Here is a 20,471-nt window from a genome sequence, read left to right as displayed (position 1 = left end):
TCCTTCTTCTCTGTTCCTTCTCCTTTCCCTTTCCTTCCTTCCATCCTTGTTCCCTCCTTTCCCCTTCCTTTCCTTCCTTCCTTCCCCTTTCCTCCTTCCTTTCTCTCTTCCTTCTTTCCTGTTCCTCCCTTTCCTCCTTCCTTCCTTCCTCCCTCCCTCCTTCCCTCCTTCCCCCTTCCTTCATTCCTTCCTACTTACCTACCTGCACAAAAATATTTTCCATCACCTCTAACCATGCCTGCCTCCTCCCTCCCTCCCTCCCTGCCGTGCCCCAGCAACAGCAGTTGTGCTGCTGGCAAAACATGTCGCCTCCTAATCCTGCTGGGGACTTTTATTCTGACAGCGGCTCTTCAGCAAGGATGTGGTGTGTGTGTATGTGTGTGTGTGTGTGTGTGTGTGTGCGCGCGCGCGCGTGAGTGATTGTGAGACACCCCTCTGGAGAATTTAGATGTTCTGCCAACAGCCCTGAAAAAATTTCAGGCCTTATTTTTCTTGGATCTGGGCCCGAGGGGGGGGGGAAGTTTTTTTTTTCTTCTTCTTCTTCTCCCCCCCATTTTCTCCATTTTATTTCTTCCGCCTTAAAAGCCAAAGGAAGAAGGGACTTGCAAGGCAGCTCCCCCCCCCATACAGGAAAGGAGGGGGAAAAAACTCTTTCTCTCCAAAAGTCCCTTCCCACTCTGTTCTTCTGCATGCTGAGCTGGGGGTGGGGGTTGGACTAGAAGACCTCCGAGGTCCCTCCCAACCCCGCGATTCTGTTCCATGGTGCAGCGCCAGAAACAGCCCTTTTTTCTCCCTTTCCTTTCAGCTGTATAAAAAGCCAGATGTCCCACTTTATAAAAAGATCCGATCAAGTAAGTCCGTCTGGTGTTTGTAACGGCTTCCCGGGAGGGTGGGGGTGGGGGGGAAGAGTCCCCCAGACAGCCTCCCCCTCAAATCCCGTGTACCTGCGATGGTGAACCTACGGCATGTGGAGCTCTTGCCCTAGCTCGGGGCTCTGCAAACGTGGCTCTTTTAAGACTTGTGGACTTCCAACTCCCAGAGTTCCTCAGCCAGCAAAACTGGTCGAACAAGTCTTAAAAAAGAGCCAAGTTTGCAGACCCCCTGCCCTAGCTCATCTCATGCCCGTGTGCCTGTGCCGCCCGGCTGATTTTCGGCTGGCCCCGCCCACACCGCCACTCCCCTCCCAGGAGTCTCCACGCAGCCCGTTTTGAATGACGGGGTAAGTACAGGGCTCACACGGAGGCTCTGGGAAGGCATTTTTGGCCTCCGGGGGTGGGACGGGAGAGGCTGTTTTCGCTCTCCCCAGGCTCCAAGAAAGCCTCCGGAGGCTCCAAGAAAGCTTCGGGAGGGGGTGCGAAAAACGGGCCTCCCGGGCCCACCAGAAGTCAGGAAGCTTCAGTGAGGCCTACTAGGCCCAAAATGGGGGGTGGGGGCGGTGTCATGCACGGGGGCGGGGGGGTGTCGCGCATTCATGCTCAGGGGCGGGGCATGGGGGGGCTTTGAGTTACAGGCGCAAAAAAAAAAAAGGTTCACCATCACTGCCCTATACCCCCCCCCTCCCCCTCCACAGCCGGATTTAGGATCTCTATGCCTCATCCTGTGCCTTATTCCCCCCCCCCCCCAAACACACACATACCCTCTACAGATGTTTATGTGGACGTCAAACCTCTGTCTGGTTACGAAGCCACCACCTGCAACTGCAAGCAGCCCGACGACAGCCGGAAAAGCGGTTGCCTGGATGACTGTTTGAACAGGTACGCGGCGCATTCGGGTGTAGGTAGTCCTCGACTTACGACGGTTCATTAAGCGACCAAATACTACCGCGGCCTGGGGACGGACGGACTTAGGACTGTTTTTCCACCCTCCCACGGTCCCATGGATCCACGTTCAGAGGCTCGGCAGCTGGTTTTTTTTTTTTTGTTTTTTTTTTTATTTATTTACATTTATATCCCGCCCTTCTCCGAAGACTCAGGGCGGCTTACAGTGTGTGTAAGGCAATAGTCTCATTCTATTTGTATATTTACAAAGTCAACTTATTGCCCCCCCAACAATCTGGGTCCTCATTTTACCTACCTTATAAAGGATGGAAGGCTGAGTCGACCTTGGGCCTGGTGGGACTCGAACCTGCAGTAATTGCAGGCAGCTGTGTTTTAATAACAGGCTTCTTACAGCCTGAGCCACACCGCGTCACCGTTATGACGGTCGCAGTGTCCCCAGGGTCACGTGATCACCGTTTGGGACCTCCCGACAGATTAAAAAAGTCAGCAGAGAAGCCGGATTTCGGCTTAACGACTTAACAGCGGCAAGGATTCGCTTTAACGACGGTGACAAGAAAGGTCACAAAATGGAGCAAAATCACTTAATCGCTGTTTCGCTTAGCAATAGAAATGTTGGGCTCAATTGTGGCCATAAGTCGAGGACTCGTTGTAATTGAGAAGGGAAGGGTTAAGGTTGGAGAGAAGAGGAGAGGAGGGGAAGGAAGGAGGGAAGGGGAAGGGGAAGGAAGGGAAAGAGAAAAAGAGAAAAGGGGGGAAAAAGAGGGAGAAAGGAAAGAAAGAAGGAAGGGAAGAGAAAGGAGAAAGGAAAGGAAGGAAGGGAAATTTGTTTGGAAAAGAGGGAGGGGAGGGGAGGGAAGGGAAGGAAAGGAGGAAAGGAAAGGAAGAATTGTGGGAGTTGAAGTCCACACATCTTAAAGTAGCCGAGGTCGGAAACCCCTTTTCCAACTAAAAAAAATCTTTATTTATTCTCTATCTCGACGGCTTCCAGAGCTTAAGACGGGTGGACCTTAATCCCCCACACTGCTTCCCTTCTTGTCCCCTCTCACCCTAGCAGGGGAATTCTGGGAGCTGAAGTCCACACCCCTTTTTTTAAAAAAAAAAAAAAACACCTTCAGGCCTGGGATAGCTCCCTCTGCCTTCTCACCACACCTGCCTTGGCTCTCCTCTCTCTCTCCCCCCCCCACCCCGACCCCTCAGGATGATCTTCGCCGAGTGTTCGCCCAACACGTGTCCGTGCGGGGAGCAGTGTTGCAACCAGCGGATCCAGAGGCACGAGTGGGTGCAGTGTCTCGAACGCTTCCGGGCGGAGGAGAAAGGCTGGGGCATCCGGACCAAGGAGTCCCTAAAAGCCGGGCAGTTCATCATTGAGTACCTGGGCGAGGTCGTCAGCGAGCAGGAATTCAGGTAAAGGCCCCGGTGGAGGAGGAAGAAGAAGAAGAAAAGGAAGGTTTTACCCCTGCTGTAATAGAATGACGGAGTCGGGAGGGACCTCGGAGGTCTGCTAGCCCAACCCCCCTGCTCGGAACTCAGAAGAACAGACGTGGAAGGGACCTCAGAGGTCTTCTAGTCTGACTCTCCCCCCCCTTGCTCAGAACACAGAATAATAGAATCGGAAGGGACCTCAGAGGTCTGCTAGTCTGACTCCCCTTGCTCAGAACACAGAATAATAGAATCGGAAGGGAGACCGGAGGGTCTTCTAATCCGACCCCCTGTTCACAATACAGAATAGCAGAGTCAGAAGAGACCGTGGAGGTCTGCTAGTCTGACCCCTGCTCAGAATATAGAATAACAGACTTGGGAAGGGACCTTGGAGGTCTTCTAGTCCAACCCCCTGCTCAGAACGCAGGGCCCTTGGAGGTCTCCTAGATGCCACCCCAGAATATAGAATAACAGATTTGGAAGGGACCTTAGAGGTCTTCTAGTCTGACACCCCCCACTTGTTCAGAAGACAGGATAACAGAATCGGAAGGGACCTCGGAGGTCTTCTAGTCCAGCCCCCTCCCTCACGTTCGTTTGGCTTTTCAGGAACCGGATGATTGAGCAATACCACAACCACAGTGACCACTACTGCCTCAACTTGGACAGTGGGATGGTGATTGACAGCTACCGCATGGGGAACGAGGCCCGTTTCATCAACCACAGCTGCAACCCCAACTGCGAGATGCAGAAATGGTAAGCGCCCCCCCTTCCCTCCCTCCCTCCCACCGGCTGCCGTCGCAAACCGCCTCCCGCCTTGGCGTGCCCCAGAAGCTTAAATCCAGGTAGTCCTCGACTTACAACAGTTCATTTAGTGACCAAAGTTAGAACGTCGCTGGAAAAAAGTAACTTAGGACCGTTTTTCACACTTCCGGCCGTTGCAGCATCCCCAGGGTCACACGATCAAAAGTCAGATGCTTGGCGACCGACTCACATTTACGACGGTCGCAGGGTCACGCGATCCCCTTTGGCGTCCTTCCGACAACAAATGGGGAAACCCAGAGTCACTTAACAACAGGGTCACTAATTTAATAACTGCAGTAATTCACTTAACAACTAGGAGTGATGCGGTGGCCTAGAGGTGGAGCCTCTCGCCTCACAATCAGGAGGCTGTGAGTTCGATCCTAGGTAGAGGCAGGTTATTTCTCTCTCTGGGCTCGATGAGAATATTATCTGCTGAACAAAACTCTGCATTGGCGACAGGGAAGGGCATCCGGCCAGTAAAACACTCTGCTAGCTCCGTTCGGTTGCCCAGACTCCACCCTCAAGGGATTATGGGGTCATTAAAAGAAGATGATGATGAGTAATTCACCTAACTGCGGCAAGGAAGGTCTTAAAGTGGGGCAAAGCTCCCTTAACAACCGTCTCGCTTAGCGGTTGAAATTTTTGGGGCTCCATTTCGGTCGTAAGTCAACCTGTACCATCGCGCAGAGAAATGCATTAAAACCTAGCGGTTGTGTTTGAGTGGTGGTGGTGGTTGTTGTTGTTTTAACAATCTTTTTCATTTTCCTCTCTTTGCCTCCAGGTCGGTCAACGGCGTTTACCGGATCGGACTCTACGCATTGAAGGACATGCCGGCCGGCACCGAGCTGACTTACGACTACAATTTCCACTCCTTCAACGTGGAGAAGCAGGTGAGGGCAGAGGGCTTGGGGGGGGGGGAGGGGGAGGGGTCTCTGTTCTTGGATCATCTTCTGCCAGCTGGGTGACTTTGAGCCAGTCCCTTCCCTCTCCCCACCCAACCCACCTCGCAGGCTTGTTGTTGTGTGGAAAAATAGGAAGAGGAAGGATTATTAGATCTGTTCGCTGCCTTGAGTTACTTGTTAATAAAATACAGGAGAATAGAATAGGAATAGGAATAGAATAAAATAATAGAATCTCTTGATAGAACCTTGATAGAATAGAATATATACAGAATGGAATAGAAAATATAGAGGAGAGGAGAGGAGAGGAGAGGAGAGAATAATAGAGAAGAGAAGAATAGAATAGAATAGAATAGAATAGAATAGAATAGAATAGAATAGAATAGAATAGAATAGAATAGAATAGAATTTATTGGTTTTAAATGGGTTTTATTTTTTTATATTGTTTTTAAACATTCGGCCTTTTAGAATAAGTTTTTTAATTGTTATTTTACTCTGTATCTATGTGTTTTTATTTGCCTGTGAACCGCCCCGAGTCCTTCGGGAGATAGGGCGGTATATAAATACGATTAATAAATAAATAAATAAATAAATAAATAAAATAGAATAACAGAGTTGAAAGGGACCTTGGAGGTCTTCCGGTCCGCGAGAAAATTTTAGTGGTCCGCAGAAAAATTATTTGCATTTTTATATTGCACTAAATACTATTTATCTTTTTAAAAACTTCATATTAGTGGTCCTCAGGATTTAAAATTATGAATTTAGTGGTCCCTGAGGTCCGAAAGGTTGGTGATCCCTGTTCTAGTCCAACCCGCTGCTCAGGCAGGAAACCCCACACCGCTTCAGACAAATAGTTATCCAACCTCTTCTTAAAAACTTCCAGCGGTGGTCTTTGACTCGCAGCCCAACATTTCTGGGGCCAAGCGAGACAAGACGTTTGATGACCTTCCCGCAGTTTGAGTGCATCCCCGCCGTTCTTAATTTAGCCACGCGGCCGTTAAGGGAATCTAGCTTCCCTGTTGCCTTTGCTTGTCAGAAGGTCACCAAAGGGGGAATCCCATTGCGGCCGTCATAAATACGAGTCGGTGGCCAAGCGTCGTAACTTTGCCCCCCCCCCCAGGGGATGCTGCAGTGGTCCTTTGTAACTTCGATCGGTTGCTGAACGAAGTGCTGCAAGTCAAGGACACCCCACCCCCTTAAGGGGTGCAGTTTGTTTCTTGCTTATCACTGCAGGCGCCCTGGCTTCCCAAGCGACCCCCCTCCCCACTTAAACACGCCCCCCCCCCTCACCCCCGTTTTTCAATCCTGTAGCAACTCTGCAAGTGCGGCTTTGAGAAATGCCGAGGGATCATTGGCGGCAAGAGCCAGCGGATGAACGGCCTGCTCAGCAAAGCCAACCAGATGGTCACGGCACAGAGGCGGCCGAGTCGGTCCAAAGAGAAGAGGAAGTCCAAGCACAAGTTGAAAAAACGGGTGAGTTTGTACCGGGTGAAATGTAAAATTAGTTACTACCGGTTCTGTGGGCATAACTTGGGGGGGGGGGTAATATGACCGGGTGGGCACGGCCAACTTTTCTTTTTCTTTTTTTACTTTTAAAAGCATTTTTTCTACAACCTCTTTGGCAAACCAATAGAGTTTGGAACCCCCTTTCCCCAGTGTAGCTCTCTGAGATCCCCCTCCTTCCCTTCCTCAAGGAAATACCACTCTTGTTTTCCAGAAGGGCCACATTCCCGAAGAGCCCAGCGATAACTCCACCCCCCCAACTCGGCTGACTCCCCAACTGCAGATGAAGCCCATGTCCAACAGGGAAAGGTGAGGAGAAGGGAAGGGCTGCTGGTTCTCGGCCTGGGCTCTCGCCAGCCTCAACACAAGGGTGGAGCGATCTTTCCTTGGGGCTGGGCCGCCACTTAGTTGGTGGGTCTTGCAACAACTGTACGGGTTAAGGAACTAAGTAGGCCCCAGCATGGTGCTTCGGAATGGAGAACCCCTGGTTTACCGCTGCTTGGCTAGCCAGGAGTGGGAAACATGGTTGGTTGATGGGTCGTTGAGTAGTGGGTGGGTGGGTGATTGGGAGGTGATTTGTTGGTTGATGATGGGCTGGTTGGTGATTGTTGCTTGCTTGGTTGGTTGGTTGGTTGATGGTTTTTGCTTGCTTGCTTGCTTGATGGTTGTTTGTTGCTTGGTTGGTTGGTTGATGGTTTTTGCTTGTTTGGTTGGTTTATTGTTGGTTTGATGGTTGGTGGTTGATTGGTTGGTTGATGGTTGGTTCTTGCTTGCTTGGCTGATGGTTTTTGCTTGGTTGGTTGATTTGTTGGTTGGTTGGTTAATGGTTGGTTGTTTGCTTGCTTGGTTGATGGTTGGTTGTCGGTTGCTTGATGGTTGGTTCTTGCTTGCTTGCTTGATGGTTGACAATGTTGCTTGGTTGGTTGACAATGGGTTGGTTGGGTGGTGATCGGTTAGCAGCAGGTTGCTTGGTTTCTGACTGGTTGATTGACTTCACCCTCATTTTCCTCCCTGCCCAATCACCAACCCTTTAAACCAGCCACCTCTTCCTACCACCACCTGCAGCTGTGGCTACGGTTTTCCCCACTCTCCCTCCTCCCCAAGAAATCCTTCCTCCCACTATCTTCACATTTTTTTTCCCCCCTTCTAGGAATTTTGTGCTGAAACACCACGTTTTCCTGGTACGCAACTGGGACAAGATCCGTCAGAAGCAGGAGGAGGTCAAACACGACAGCGACAACCTCCACTCACCCTCGTTGTACACCCGCTGGAATGGGATGTGTCGCGATGATGGCAACATCAAATCCGGTGAGGGTCGGACCTCTGAACCCCCTTTCTCCGAGCGCCTCAAAGTTGCGGCCAGAAAGGAGCTTCTCGCAACTAAACCACAACCTTCTTTCCATCGCTGCCCATTTGCTAAATCCAGCTGCTTGTACTAACAAAATAACAGAGTTGGAAGGGACCTTGCAGGTCATCTAGTCCAAACCCTTGCTCAAGCAGGAGACGCTATACCATTACGCACAAATGGTTGTCCAATCTCTTCTTGAAATCAGGAAGGAAGGAAGGAAGGAGAGTTGGAAGGGACCTTGGAGGTCTTCTAGTCTGACCCCCTTCCAAACATTGGAAGACTGCTATCATGTCACCCCTAGTCCTGTTTAACATTACAGTGCTGACTACGTCATCAACCTAATATCCTGAAGGGATGCCACCATATTGCTTGTTTAACAGCTTACAGTTCAAACAAACCATGGTTTAGCGTATTGTCAAACCCTTGCCAATTTCAAACCCTGAACCGCCGTGACACTGTCAGGGACCTGTCGAGGCCTCCTCCCTCCTCCCTCATCGCCCTCCCCTTCTTTTTCAGATGTCTTCATGACCCAGTTCTCCGCCCTGCAGACCGCCCGCTCGGTGAGGACGCGACGGTTGGCGGCCGCCGAAGAAAACCTCGAAGTGGCCCGAGCAGCGCGCCTCGCACAGATCTTCAAGGAGATCTGCGACGGCATCATTGCCTACAAAGGTGACGGCAAGCGGGGACCTGAAGGCGAATCCAAAAGCTTTGGGCAGACCTGGTTATCCTTTTCTTCTCTTTCCTTTCCGCCTCTTCCCACATTGTGGGCTTCTTAAGAGTGTTGACTTGTGCAGATGGTTTTCTTGCTTGAAGCTTCTTGAAGCAGTTGTCCCTCCATCCCTCCCCAAATATGGTTTCCCATCTCCAGTCATTGGATCTCCAAGCCTAAGGCGCTCAGAGGAACGCCAATAGGGCTGAAGCCCGTCTGATCACCATCTCAAAAGGCTTCGGGCCAGGGGTGGGCTTCAAAATTTCTAGCAAGGGGTTCTCTGCCCGGTTGCTGGGTGGGCGTGGCCAAGTTGGCCTCTTGCACCATGACGAGGGGGGGGCGTTTTTGCCCTCTCCAGCCTCCGGGCCTCCCCAGGCTCAGGAGGCCAGAAATGGGCCCGTTTCCGGCCTTCCCGAACTTCCAGTAGGCCTATTTTTCGCCCTCCCCGAGCCTCCCCGAGTGCCCTGCACTTACCTGCATCCAAAACGGCCCGTGTGGGGCGGGGTGGTGGGGCCAGCCAAGAGTGGGATTTGGGGGGGTTCTCTGAACTGCACAGAATCTTAGCTAGAGGTTCTCCCGAACCCTTGCGAACCCCCAGCGTCCCACCCCTGCTTCGGACATCTCCGTGGTCCTCACAGCCTCGTCTCCTCTCCTTTTGACTTCCCAGATTCCTCCAGGCAAGTCCTGGCCACTCCTTTGCTGGTTGTCCCTCCGAAAAAAAAGTAAGTCCTTTCACCAAAGTGGGGGGGGGAGATTGGGGTGTGTGTGTGGACTCCTCCCCCCCCCCAAGTGTCCAAACTGGACTCCTGGTCATCACTTTCCCCACTTCCAACCTTTTCCCCGGACCAGGAATGCCGATTACTACGAGAAGATCTCGGACCCCCTCGATCTCACCACCATCGAGAAGCAGATCCTGACGGGCTACTACAAAACGGTGGAGGCTTTCGACGGGGATATGCTGAAGGTCTTCCGCAACGCCGAGGTGAGCAGGCAATTGGCACACGGTTGTCTAAAACCAAGGAGAGTTCCCACCCACCCCTCTCCAAAACTTCCATTCCCAAAAATTCCCGGCTTGGTTTGATTTCACTTCAACGCTGGGAATAACATTGCGCCCAGGATGGATGTTTCAAGACCTCAGCGACTTTTAAGATAGGGGGACATCAACTCCCAGAATTCCCCAGCCAGGCTGGGAGTTGAAGTCCACCGCTATTTAAAGCTTCAGTTCCCAGAATTCCCCAGCTAGCCTGCTTGAAGGTGGATGGACTTCAACTCCCAGAATTCCCAAATCAACATGTTTTAAGATGGGTGGACTTCAACTCCTAGAATCCCCCAGCCAGTCTGGGAGTTGAAGTCCACCCCTCTTAAAGCTGATTTGAGAATTCTGGGAGTCAAAGTTCACCCCTTTTAAAACATGCTGCTTTGGGAATTCTGGGAGTTGAAGCCCACCCATCGTAAAGCCCACTGGCTGGGGAATTCTGGGAGTTGAAGTCCAGCCATCTTGAAGCGCGCTGGCTAGGGAATTCTGGGAGTTGAAGTTCACTTTACAGCAGGCTGTCTGGGGAATTCTGGGCGTTAAAATCCACCCTCTCTTCACCTGCCTGAAATAACATAACATAACATAACATCAGAGTTGGAAGGGACCTTGGAGGCCTTCTAGTCCAACCCCCTGCCCAGGCAGGAAACCCTACACCATCTCAGTCAGATGGTTATCCAACATTTTCTTAAAAATTTCCAGTGTTGGAGCATTCACAACTTCTGAAGGCAAGTCGTTCCACTTATTAATTGTTCTAACTGTCAGGAAATTTCTCCTTAGTTCTAAGTTGCTTCTTTCCTTGATCAGTTTCCACCCATTGCTTCTTGTTCTACAAATACTTGTTCTACAAATACTAGTCTTAACTTGACAAGGGTCAACCCTAGAATTTCACAGCCCCTTCATCCCAAGAATCTGGGAGTTCCGATGGAGGACGTGACAGCTGGTCTTTTTTTTTTTTTTTTTCCCCTCCCTGCAGAAATACTACGGCCGCAAATCTCCGATCGGGCGGGACGTCTGCCGGCTGCGGAAAGCCTATTACAACGCCCGTCACGAAGCGGCCGCTCAGATCGACGAGATTGTGGGCGAGACAGCCAGCGAGGCGGACAGCAGCGAGACCTCCCTGTGCGAGAAGGAGAGCGGGCACGAGAAGGACGAAGACGTCATCCGTTGCATCTGCGGCTTGTACAAGGACGAAGGGCTGATGATCCAGTGTGACAAATGCATGGTGAGGGGGGGCACCGAAGGACCCCTGCCCTGCCCTGCCCTGCCCTGCCCTGCCCTGCCCTGCCCTGCCCTGCCCTGCCCTGCCCTGCCCTGCCCTGCCCTGCCCTGCCCTGCCCTGCCCTCAGGATAGGGGCAGGTTTCCTGCTCCAAAAATAGGGCAAATCCCACATGGATTTGATCTAAAACAGAGTTTCCCCAATCTTGGCCGTTTTAAGATGCCTGGACTTCAACTCCCAGAATTCTGGGGAATTCTGGGAGTTGAAGTCCAGGCGTCTTAAAAGTGGCCACGTTTGGCGGAAACCCCGATCTTAAAAGCAACCGGATATCCTGTTTCAATGGTGGGATTCAGCCGGTTCGCGAGAACCGGTAGTTAAATTGTTGGTTGGCCCCGCTCCTTCCAGGAGTCCCCATGCGCCCCATTTTGGTTCCCAGGTAAGTGCAGGGAGGCCTCCTAGACCCCAAATGGAGCACGGAAGTGCGGGGCCTCGACCCGTGCTGCTGCAGAGGAGGCCGAGGGTTGCCTGTCACACCCCATGGCCATGGCCACCCAGCCAGTCACTAGGGCAGAAAACCGGTTGTTAAATTATTTGAATCCCACCACTGCCCTGTTTGGATATATGAAGTTTGTAAGAACTTGGATTCTTTCCTGTTGCAAAAATCTTTTTTCAGGTTTGTTTGGTTTGGTGTTTTTTTGTTTTTTGTTTTTGCAAAATGCAATAGCCTTCTATTGCTATTTCGTTGCTCTGGTTTTCTCAGTACTGTTAACTTTGGCTAAAATTAGCCAGGGATATTATACTCTCTTTCCCCCCCCCTCCCCCCCCCCGCTATAATACATAATTTTTTTTTCCCGCCTCTACCAAGCCAAGATTTCTTTCTTGGCGTTTCCTGAGGCCTCCTTTTCTCTCGCAGGTTTGGCAGCACTGCGACTGCATGGGTGTGAACTCGGATGTCGAACACTACCTGTGTGAACAGTGCGAGCTGCGCACAGTCGATCGGGTAAGTGTCTATAAGTTCATAAGTAGATAGAGACACAGATAGACAGACCAATGGCTCCGTGCTGTGGACGGATACAATATTTCCTCATCCTGTTTCCCCACAATAACAACCAAGAAGGAGGGACTGGCCCACAATCTCCCAGCCGGCTTTCATGCCTAAGGCGGGACTAGAACTCCCAGCCTCCTGGTGATTGGCCCAAAGTCACCCAGCCGGCTTTCATGCCTAAGGCGGGACTAGAACTCACCGTCTTGTGGTGACTGGCCCAAAGTCACCCAGCCAGCTTTCATGCCTAAAGCAGGACTAGAACTCACCGTCTCCTGGTGATTGGCCCAAAGTCATCCAGCCAGCTTTCATGCCTAAGGCGGGACTAGAACTCCCAGCCTCCTGGTGATTGGCCCAAAGTCATCCAACCAGCTTTCATGCCTAAGGCGGGACTAGAACTCAACATCTTGTGGTGATTGGCCCAAAGTCACCCATCCAGTTTTCATGCCTAAAGCAGGACTAGAACTCACCATTTCTAGCCTGCTGCTTCAACCACTAGACCAAACTGGCTCTTTTCCTGTTGCTTCGAACTATCCTGGAAACCTTTGAAACAATTCCTAAGAGTAGGAAAACTGAGATTTCTCTCTTATTCCACCCCCCCACCCCACCCCCATGGGCCCTTCCTCCTATTTCTCTCGTCTTTCCTTAGGAGGTACCGATGATTCCCCGGCCTCATTACACCCAACCGGGCTGCGTTTACTTCATCTGTCTGTTACGGGACGATCTCTTGCTCCGTCAAGGTGGGTATCTGTCCCACAGGGGAGTGAGAGGCAGCCAGGAGGGGCTGTGGGATAGCTCTTGCCTTCCCTTCAGGGTCTCCGGGTTCTGTTCTCGCTCACTGGTGAGGGTGTCCAAGCACAGGTAAATACGAAGTTGGCCCGGCCCTGGCAATGAGACGATTGGTCTTCATTAGCTCGAAACGCAACTTAATCTGCCTGATTAATGTGGGCACATAAGGGTCCTCTTATGACCTAGATACAGGGGTGGGATTCAGAAATTTTAGCAACTGGTTCTCTGCCCGGGTGCTGGATGGGCGTGGCCATGGTGTGTGTGGTCTACTTAGCCTCCTGCACCACTGGGGGGGCCTTTTTGCCCTCCCCAGACTCCAGAGGCTTTCCTCGAGCCTCCAGGAGGGCAAAAATGGCCTTCCCCAGAAACGGCCCGTTTTTGGATGTCCGGTAGGCCTGTTTTTCGCTCTTCCCAGCTCCAGAGGCTTTCCTCAAGCCTCCAGGAGGGCGAAAACGGCCTAACCCCAGGCCCCGCAGGCCCTCCAGAGGCCAGAAACAGGCCCGCTTCTGGAACTTCTGGTAGGTCTGTTTTTTCGCCCTCCCAGAGCCTCTACGCGGGCCCTGCACTTACCTGGCATACAAAGTGGGCCGCGTGGATACTCCGGGGAGGGGGCGGGGTGGGCGGAGTCAGCCAGTCCTTGCAGCATCCGGTTCGGCGAACCAGATTAAAATTACATCCAGTTCGTCTGAACTGGTCCAAACTGTCAGAAACCCACCCCTACCGAGATACCTGGCCAGGTAGTCTGAACCAAGAAATTAGTTATTCAGGCAACACTTTTCCTTTCCTGTTGTTCCTCTTTTGACTCTTTCTTTCCTTTACCCTCCTCCAGAGCTTTTTCTCCAATGCCGGGTTTGCATCTCTGCATTCAGCCCCAAAGATGCAGCTGTTGTGACCCGCCAGCCACACAACAGCTGCATCGGACAATGAGGAGGTTTGGGGAAGAATTTGGGCCAGTTCTGGAGCCTGCGGAAGGCTCTGATGGATACTCAGCTTTGTCGGACGCAGAGATAGAGGCAGGGCCATTAGGCATTTCCCAGCCCCCGGAGAGGCAGCGGCCTTTGGAGTCAGATGAGTGAGGAGGAGGAGGACGATGAACAGCTGCGGCCTGTTCCAAATGCGCGTATGCGCAGAGCAGATAGGAGAGGTCAACAACGGAGGACAAAGAGCCGGCTCTCAGGAAGCAAAACAAACATGGATGCTGAATGGCCCCTCCCTGGCTAGGGAATAAATAGGAGGAAAAGGGAGTGGTTGTCGTAGGAGACAACCGTTCGTATTTCTGGAGATTTTGCTCCTTGTGTGTTTTGTGCAACAAAGTTTGCCAGAACTGAGGTCTGTCTATTGCTCTGTTTGAACTGACTGGCTGGGAGCTCAACCGCTTTGCATTTATCATAAGGAGCTGATAAGGACTATAGTTTCAGTTAACTCCTTGCAGGACTCTTGCCTGGACTTTCTGTCGGCGAAGGCAGTTTAATTCCCAAAGTGTAAATAAAGAGGATTTTTTTCTTTGCGGGGGGAGTCCGTTAACAGCAGCGTGGGGAAGGCAGTCGCCTTCTGATACAGCCATTGGGATATTCAAATTCCATTGGGATTATTTCTCGTTCTTTTCCTGTTTTGTTTTGGTTTTTTCCTTAATGCCCCTGCCGATGTATTTGAGGCTCTTCTCTGCTTCCCGCCCGCAGGAGACTGCGTGTACCTGATGCGAGACAGCCGAAGGACCCCCGACGGCCACCCGGTCCGGCAGTCGTACCGCCTGCTGTCCCACATCAACCGCGAAAGGCTGGATATCTTCCGGATCGAGAAGCTGTGGAAAAACGAGAAGTGAGTTTTTTTCACATCTTCCTCCACGGGAAAACAAAAAAGTCAGTCCTTTTCGTCTTTTAGCCGCGCTGGAAACGTTGGCGGTGGACGCCATGAATTCACGGCGAACAATGGAAGGATTTTCCCCTGGTTCTTTTGGCCGGCGAATCACAAGTTTTTGAAGATATAAAACCTTCCCCCGCATAGTTAGATGGCAGTGGTGGGATTCAACCCAACCGGTGTAACAACCAATTCGCTGCGTGTGTGCTTTGCTCTGACACACGCCAAACATGCACTCGGCATGTGCGCAGTGTGTTTGAAAACAGCTCTAAAAGTTACCCTCTGCTCAGCCCCAGCTCAGCTAAGACAGCTGAGGCGCAGCAACCTATTAGCTGGGGTTCAAACAGAGGAAATATAGGGCGGGCGGGCAGGCCCAGCTGATCGTCGGAGTTAAACCAGTTCACTCTCAGCTGATCGTCGGAGCTACCGGTTCGCTGAATCCCACCCCTGATAGATGGGAAGGATAAGAGCAATACAGCCCCTACTACATGGGGTAAATATCTTTAGGCCTAAGACAGGGCTGTGGGAATTAAATTAGATGTTCTTTGTGTCCAGTTGTTTCGTTTCTCATCCAAGAAGCTTCCTTAGAGCAGTGTTTCCTCACGTTTGAAAGATTGAAGTGGCGTGGACTTCCAAGTCCCAGAATTCCTCAGCAGCATGGGATTCCAGGACTTGAAGTCCGCACCGTTTTAAACTATGATATCTGGGAATTCTGGGAGTTGAAAGTCCACCCCTCTTAAAGCAGGCTGGCTGGGGATTCTGGGAGTTGAAGTCCACCCCTCTTAAAGTTGCAAAAACTGAGAGACTCTACCTTAGAGCAAATGATCAGCAACAAGTTCCGGGTTCAAATTCAACGCCCCCCCTCCTCCAAGTCACTTGTTGGTTGCCCAGAGGAGCCTCCTCTTTTGAGGACAGTAACTTTAGGGGTGGGGGAACTCCCTCTGCTTCTCGCCTTCCTGCAGGGGGGAACGCTTCGCCTTCGGCCACCACTACTTCCGCCCGCACGAAACCCACCACTCGCCCTCTCGCAAGTTCTACCACAACGAGCTCTTCCGGGTGCCGCTGTACGAGATCATCCCTCTGGAGGCGGTGGTGGGCACCTGCTGCGTGCTGGATCTCTACACCTACTGCAAAGGCAAGTCGGCCAGATCCCAGAAGCGGCTTTCCTCCCGCCTGCCTCAGACAAATGGTTGCCCCCCCCCCTTCTCCCCCAATCGAAGGAAGGGCTGGTGGTCTTTGGGGCCGAGAATGACCTTGAGAACTTCTTCCCCCCCCCCCCCACTTTCAGGAAGACCCAAAGGGGCAAAGGAACCGGACGTTTACATCTGCGATTATCGGCTGGACAAGTCGGCCCATCTCTTCTACAAAATCCACCGTAACCGCTATCCGGTCTGCACCAAATCCTACGCCTTCGACCACTTCCCGAAACGGCTGGCGCCGAAAAGAGACTTCTCGGTAAGCAACTTAACCCTCCTCGGCGAAGAAGCCGCCTGGTTGTGACCCAGGCCCAAGTAGGTAGTCCGTGGGAAAACAAACTTTCTTCGAACGGCTGGGAATGACTTCATTCCCAGCGTCGTTCAAACTCAAAGTAAAACAAATGCCTCCCAACACAAATTCCTCAGTTATCTCGCAAATCTCGGTCCAGTTAGGCAAACTGCCAAAGGCCCTTCCTGGCAAACGTCCAGAAGCCACAAAAACAAAGATGTAGATGAAGCAGAAGACACAGCTACCAACGTTGTTTTCCAGCAAAGCCCAAACGCCATTGCTGGTCTGTTTTAAGCCTTATGGGAGGGGCCAATCATCTCTTGGCCTTACTCCCGAGTCGTCCTCTCTTCTGATGGGCTTTTTTTCTTTTCTTTTTTTCCATTTTAGCCTCATTACGTACCAGACAACTACAAGAGGAACGGAGGCAGGTGAGTCCCCTTGATGGTTGTCTTCACAACAGCCCTGCGAGGTACCGTATTTTTCAGACTATAAGACGCACCTGACTATAAGACACACTTAAATTTAGAAGAGGAAAACAACAAGAAAAAAAGTTTTTCCCCCCGAACTCTTTTCCAGCTTTTTTTCTGCCCGAGGCTTTTTTCAGCTCATTTTTGAGGCTTTTTCCTGACTGTTTTTGAGGCTTTTTTTAGCCCCCCCCCTTTTTTTTTTGAAAAAATGGGCCCAAAAAAACCTCAAAAATTGGCTGAAAAAAGCCCCCAAAACAGGCGTGAAAAAGGCCGGAAAATGGGGTGTGTAGAGGCCAAGAAACAGCCAGCGGTTGGGCGAGGCTTCTGCAATGGGATAGACTGCTGCTTGAGAAGAGGGTTGGACTAGAAGACCTCCAAGGTCCCTTCCAACTCTGTTATTCTGTTATACTTCCATTCCTTCCTTCCTTCCTTCCTTCCTTCCTTCCTTCCTTCCTTCCTTCCTTCCTTCCTTCCTTCCTTCCTTCCTTCCCCATCACTGGAGATTTTTAAGAAGAGATTGGACAACCATTTGTCTGCAAAGATATAGAGTCTCCTGCTTGGGCATGGGGTTGGACTAGAAGCCCTCTTGAGGCCCCTTCCAGCTCTGTTATTCCTTCATTCTTCCCTTTTTCTCCCTTCCCAGGTCATCTTGGAAGTCCGACCGCTCCAAGTCCCAAAACAAAGACCTGCCTCAGGAGGAGGAGCCTCTCCCCCTTCCGGAAGAGGGGATCGCCAATCCGGAGCCCCCTCCCGGAGAGCCGCCGGCCCACCCCGAGGAGCCCGAGAAAGAGGCCCCTTCCCTGGAGAACGTCGAGCTGGAGAAAAAGGCCGAGGAGGGCAGCCCCGAGCCCAGGGAGCCTTGCAGCCCGGAAGAACGCCGGCACCTGCAGCGGGAGCGGCTGAACCAAATACTCCTCACCCTCTTAGAGAGAATCCCAGGAAAAAATGGTGAGTTTCCCTGGATCCCTCCCTCCCTCCCTCCCACCTTCCTTCCATCCTCCCTCCCTCCATATCTGTATGTTCATTCACTCCTCTCTCCTTCCTCCCTCTGTATCTGTATATTCCTTCCTTCATTTCTTCCATCTCCATCTGTTTATTCCTCCCTCCCTCTATACCTTCCTTCCTTCCTTCCTTCTTTCCTTCCTCCCTCCCTCCGTATCTGTATATTCATATTCATTCATTCCTCTCTCCTTCCTCCCTCTGTATCTGTATATTCCTTCCTTCATTTCTTCCATCTCCATCTGTTTATTCCTCCCTCCCTCCCTCCCTCCCTCCGTATCTGTATATTCATATTCATTCATTCCTCTCTCCTTCTTTCCTCCCTCCCTCCATTCCTCCCTTTGTATCTGTATATTCCTTCCTTCATTTCTTCCTTCCTTCTCCTTCCTTCCTCACTGTGAGTTTTCAAGAAGATATTGGACAACTATTCGTGTGTTATGAGATAGGGTCTCTTGCTTGAGCAGGGGGCTGGACTAGAAGACCTCCAAACTCCCTTCGAACTCTCTCTCTCTCCCCTCCCTCCCTCCCTCCCTCCCTCTCTTCCTTCCCTCTAGCACGGGTTTTTAAAGAAGACCCTGGGTAGCCATTTGTCCAGAATGGTATAGGGTCTCCTGCTAGGGGGTTAGACTAGAAGACCTCCGAGGTCCCTTCCAACTCTGTTATCCTGTATTCTGAGCGGGGGGTTGGGGGGGGTTGGACTAGACGACCTTCGAGGTCCCTTCCAACTCCCTTAGTCTGTATTCTGGAAGAGCCCCTGCTCTGAAAACGGTCTCAAAAATGCCAGCTGGACCCTCCCTCCCTCCCTCCCTCCCCCCCCTCCACCGTTCCTCCCCAAAGTGGCCCTTTGTGTATTTCCACCCACAAAACAAAACAAAAACCTCCCCTTGATCTTTTCTTTCTCTTTCTCCGCTTCCCAACCCCCCCTCCCCTCTTCTCCGTGCAGCCATCGACGTCACCTACCTGTTGGAGGAAGGCTCCGGAAGAAAGTTACGACGTCGCACCCTCCTCCTCCCCGAGAGCAGCTGCAGGAAGTGAACCCGCGTCCGTGTGTTTTTCTCGCCCCGCCACCCCCCGCACACCGCCCGCTTGCCCACCCACCCCTCACACCCCCTGCAGCAAAGGGTGCGTCTTGCAATTCAATCCGGGCGTTAAGACTGACAGCCGGGCCGGGATTTTTGGACCCCTTTCCGCCCTTCCTGCGTCTCTCAGCGGTCCTGGAGGAAGCAACCGGTGGCAAGGAGCGGCCGAAGCCCCCTCGGTCCGGCCGAGCGGAAGGAAACTGACGAAACGGTTCTGTAGCACTTAGACCCTGCACTTGGGCAGGCAAGCCCCCTCCCACCCACATCCCCCCCCTACCCACCCACATCCCCCAGGAGCCTTCAGCACTGGGAGGCGGTGGGGGGGGGAGCCAGCCCTGCCATCTCGTTCCTCTTAAGGTACTAAGGAAAAAAAGGCGCTCTCCGACGGGGGACGGGACAGTCACCGTTTTAATTTAATTTATTCTTTTTATTCCCCTGCCCCATTTCACTCCGATGGTCCAGAGGGAGAAAAAAACGAGGCATCGCCTAGAAAAGCAGCGGGGGGGGGCACCTGCCCTGATGCGCCCCCCCCCCTCGTCGGTCCTGCCCTTTCCTAAATCAGGGGAATTATCCGGGCACCGAGGTCTAGCCACCCCTAAAGCATTTTACAAAAAATCTATCTATCTATCTATCTATCTATATCTTATATATTAAAAAAAAAAAAAAAAACCGACAGGCACCGGAACGAGACGGGGGAAGAATTTCCCTGCCGGACATTTTGCACAGAGAGGAAGTGTTGCGTTCCCTACAAATTGCCCCCCAGGGAAACCACGGTTGGATTTTCGGAAGCACTTGGGTTCCATTTCGTGCATCCCCAGGGAAGGATGGGACGAAGGGGATGCTGCGCTTAAATTTTAATTTTAAATTCTTTTTTTTCCTCCTCCTTTTTTCTAAAAAGCAGGTTCCGGGCTCAGAAAAGTCCCCCTTCTTCTTGCAGGCTTTTCCCGTCTTTCATTTTTCCTCTTCTTTCTTCCCTTCTTTTTATTTTTTTTTAAACATCGCCTTTCCCGCCCGCCCCCTCCTGCCCCCTTTCGTACTCAGCTGTCGTTCTCTTGTGCGTCCGGTGTATATCGCGGCGGGGGGGGGGGGGAACAAAAACCTCGAGAAGGAGGGAGGGTGGGAAAAGCCAGAGAAAATCTCCCACACCCCAATGATACGAGAAGGAGAGGAAAATATATATATATATGTATATATATTCCCTTTTCACTACACGAACCGTGGAAACAGTATTTCTGAGCGAGCGAGCGTCTTGTCGCGAAGCTGTCGAGGCGACTGGACCCACTGATGACACTACTCCTTTGCGGGGAGGGGGGGTTCCCCTTTTTTTTAAATTTTCCTTTTTTGTTGTGCCCCCCCCCCCCCCCGTTTTTCTTTTTTTTTTCTTTTCAATTTCAAAAGACAAAACTGTACAGCTTGCAAAGCAGCTGCCTCTTAAAGAAGCAGTGTAATTTCGCACTCCGCCTCTTCGGCCAGGGACAAAGGGCGGGGTGTGTGTGTGTTAAAAATTAAAAATAAAAATCATCATGGAAGACGCCGGCTGGACGACGAAAAAAAAAACAAGGATTTTCTTGAGGGGCGGGAGTGTTGTTTGTTTGTTTTTCTAATTCTTCTTCTCCCTTCCCCCCTTCTGGTTTGCTGCAAAAAAAAAAATCCAGACTTTCCAACGCGGGGAAAATAAAAAAAAAAAATCAAAAGAGACTTTCTGCAAAGTTTTCCCGAGCAGCGAAAGAAAAATCAAAAGTTTTTGGGGGGTTTTGTTTTGTTTTTTTACACTGGCTCTTTAACGTGGCTTCCCGCTCTTTGTCTCTTCGGCTGTTCACATGCATATCCTTGGTCCTGTTTTTTGGTGTCCTTATAAACAAAAAAAACCCTGTTTTTAAATGTGCCAAGTTGTATATATCTTAAACCTTTCCTTTTTATTATTTTTCTCTCTCGTGTGATTGTAAAGCAATATTGGTAGCCCTCTCTCTCTCTCTCTCTTTATCTCTTTATCTCTCTTTCTCCGTGTTCCTTCCGGACGGACCAATTTTTTTGTCCAACCAC

At 51.4% G+C, this 20,471-nt stretch overlaps 1 protein-coding gene across 3 annotated transcripts in view; it reads left to right on the top strand.

Moving 5' to 3' along the window:
• ASH1L (ASH1 like histone lysine methyltransferase) overlaps positions 1-20,471 on the top strand; it is a 66,609-nt gene extending 46,138 nt beyond the window's left edge. For 2 of the 3 annotated variants that reach the window (XM_058159902.1, XM_058159901.1), the window contains exons 9-28: positions 806-851; positions 1,646-1,754; positions 2,976-3,182; positions 3,804-3,950; positions 4,780-4,888; positions 6,209-6,370; positions 6,615-6,709; positions 7,551-7,708; positions 8,265-8,417; positions 9,125-9,179; positions 9,307-9,439; positions 10,467-10,715; positions 11,624-11,710; positions 12,402-12,492; positions 14,221-14,359; positions 15,361-15,533; positions 15,687-15,853; positions 16,271-16,311; positions 16,994-17,298; positions 18,293-20,471. In XM_058159902.1, coding sequence (XP_058015885.1) covers positions 806-851; positions 1,646-1,754; positions 2,976-3,182; positions 3,804-3,950; positions 4,780-4,888; positions 6,209-6,370; positions 6,615-6,709; positions 7,551-7,708; positions 8,265-8,417; positions 9,125-9,179; positions 9,307-9,439; positions 10,467-10,715; positions 11,624-11,710; positions 12,402-12,492; positions 14,221-14,359; positions 15,361-15,533; positions 15,687-15,853; positions 16,271-16,311; positions 16,994-17,298; positions 18,293-18,384 — 2,718 coding nt within the window. In that variant the 3' untranslated portion in view covers positions 18,385-20,471. Of the gene's footprint in view, positions 1-805; positions 852-1,645; positions 1,755-2,975; positions 3,183-3,803; positions 3,951-4,779; positions 4,889-6,208; positions 6,371-6,614; positions 6,710-7,550; positions 7,709-8,264; positions 8,418-9,124; positions 9,180-9,306; positions 9,440-10,466; positions 10,716-11,623; positions 11,711-12,401; positions 12,493-14,220; positions 14,360-15,360; positions 15,538-15,686; positions 15,854-16,270; positions 16,312-16,993; positions 17,299-18,292 lie in introns of all 3 variants that reach the window. The other variant, XM_058159900.1, reaches the window with a different exon arrangement.

Source organism: Ahaetulla prasina, chromosome 17 (assembly GCF_028640845.1).
Source record: "Ahaetulla prasina isolate Xishuangbanna chromosome 17, ASM2864084v1, whole genome shotgun sequence".
Taxonomy (NCBI): Eukaryota; Metazoa; Chordata; class Lepidosauria; order Squamata; family Colubridae; genus Ahaetulla; species Ahaetulla prasina.
Note: the sequence above shows the minus strand (reverse complement) of the source record. Positions and strands in the feature narration are given on the sequence as shown.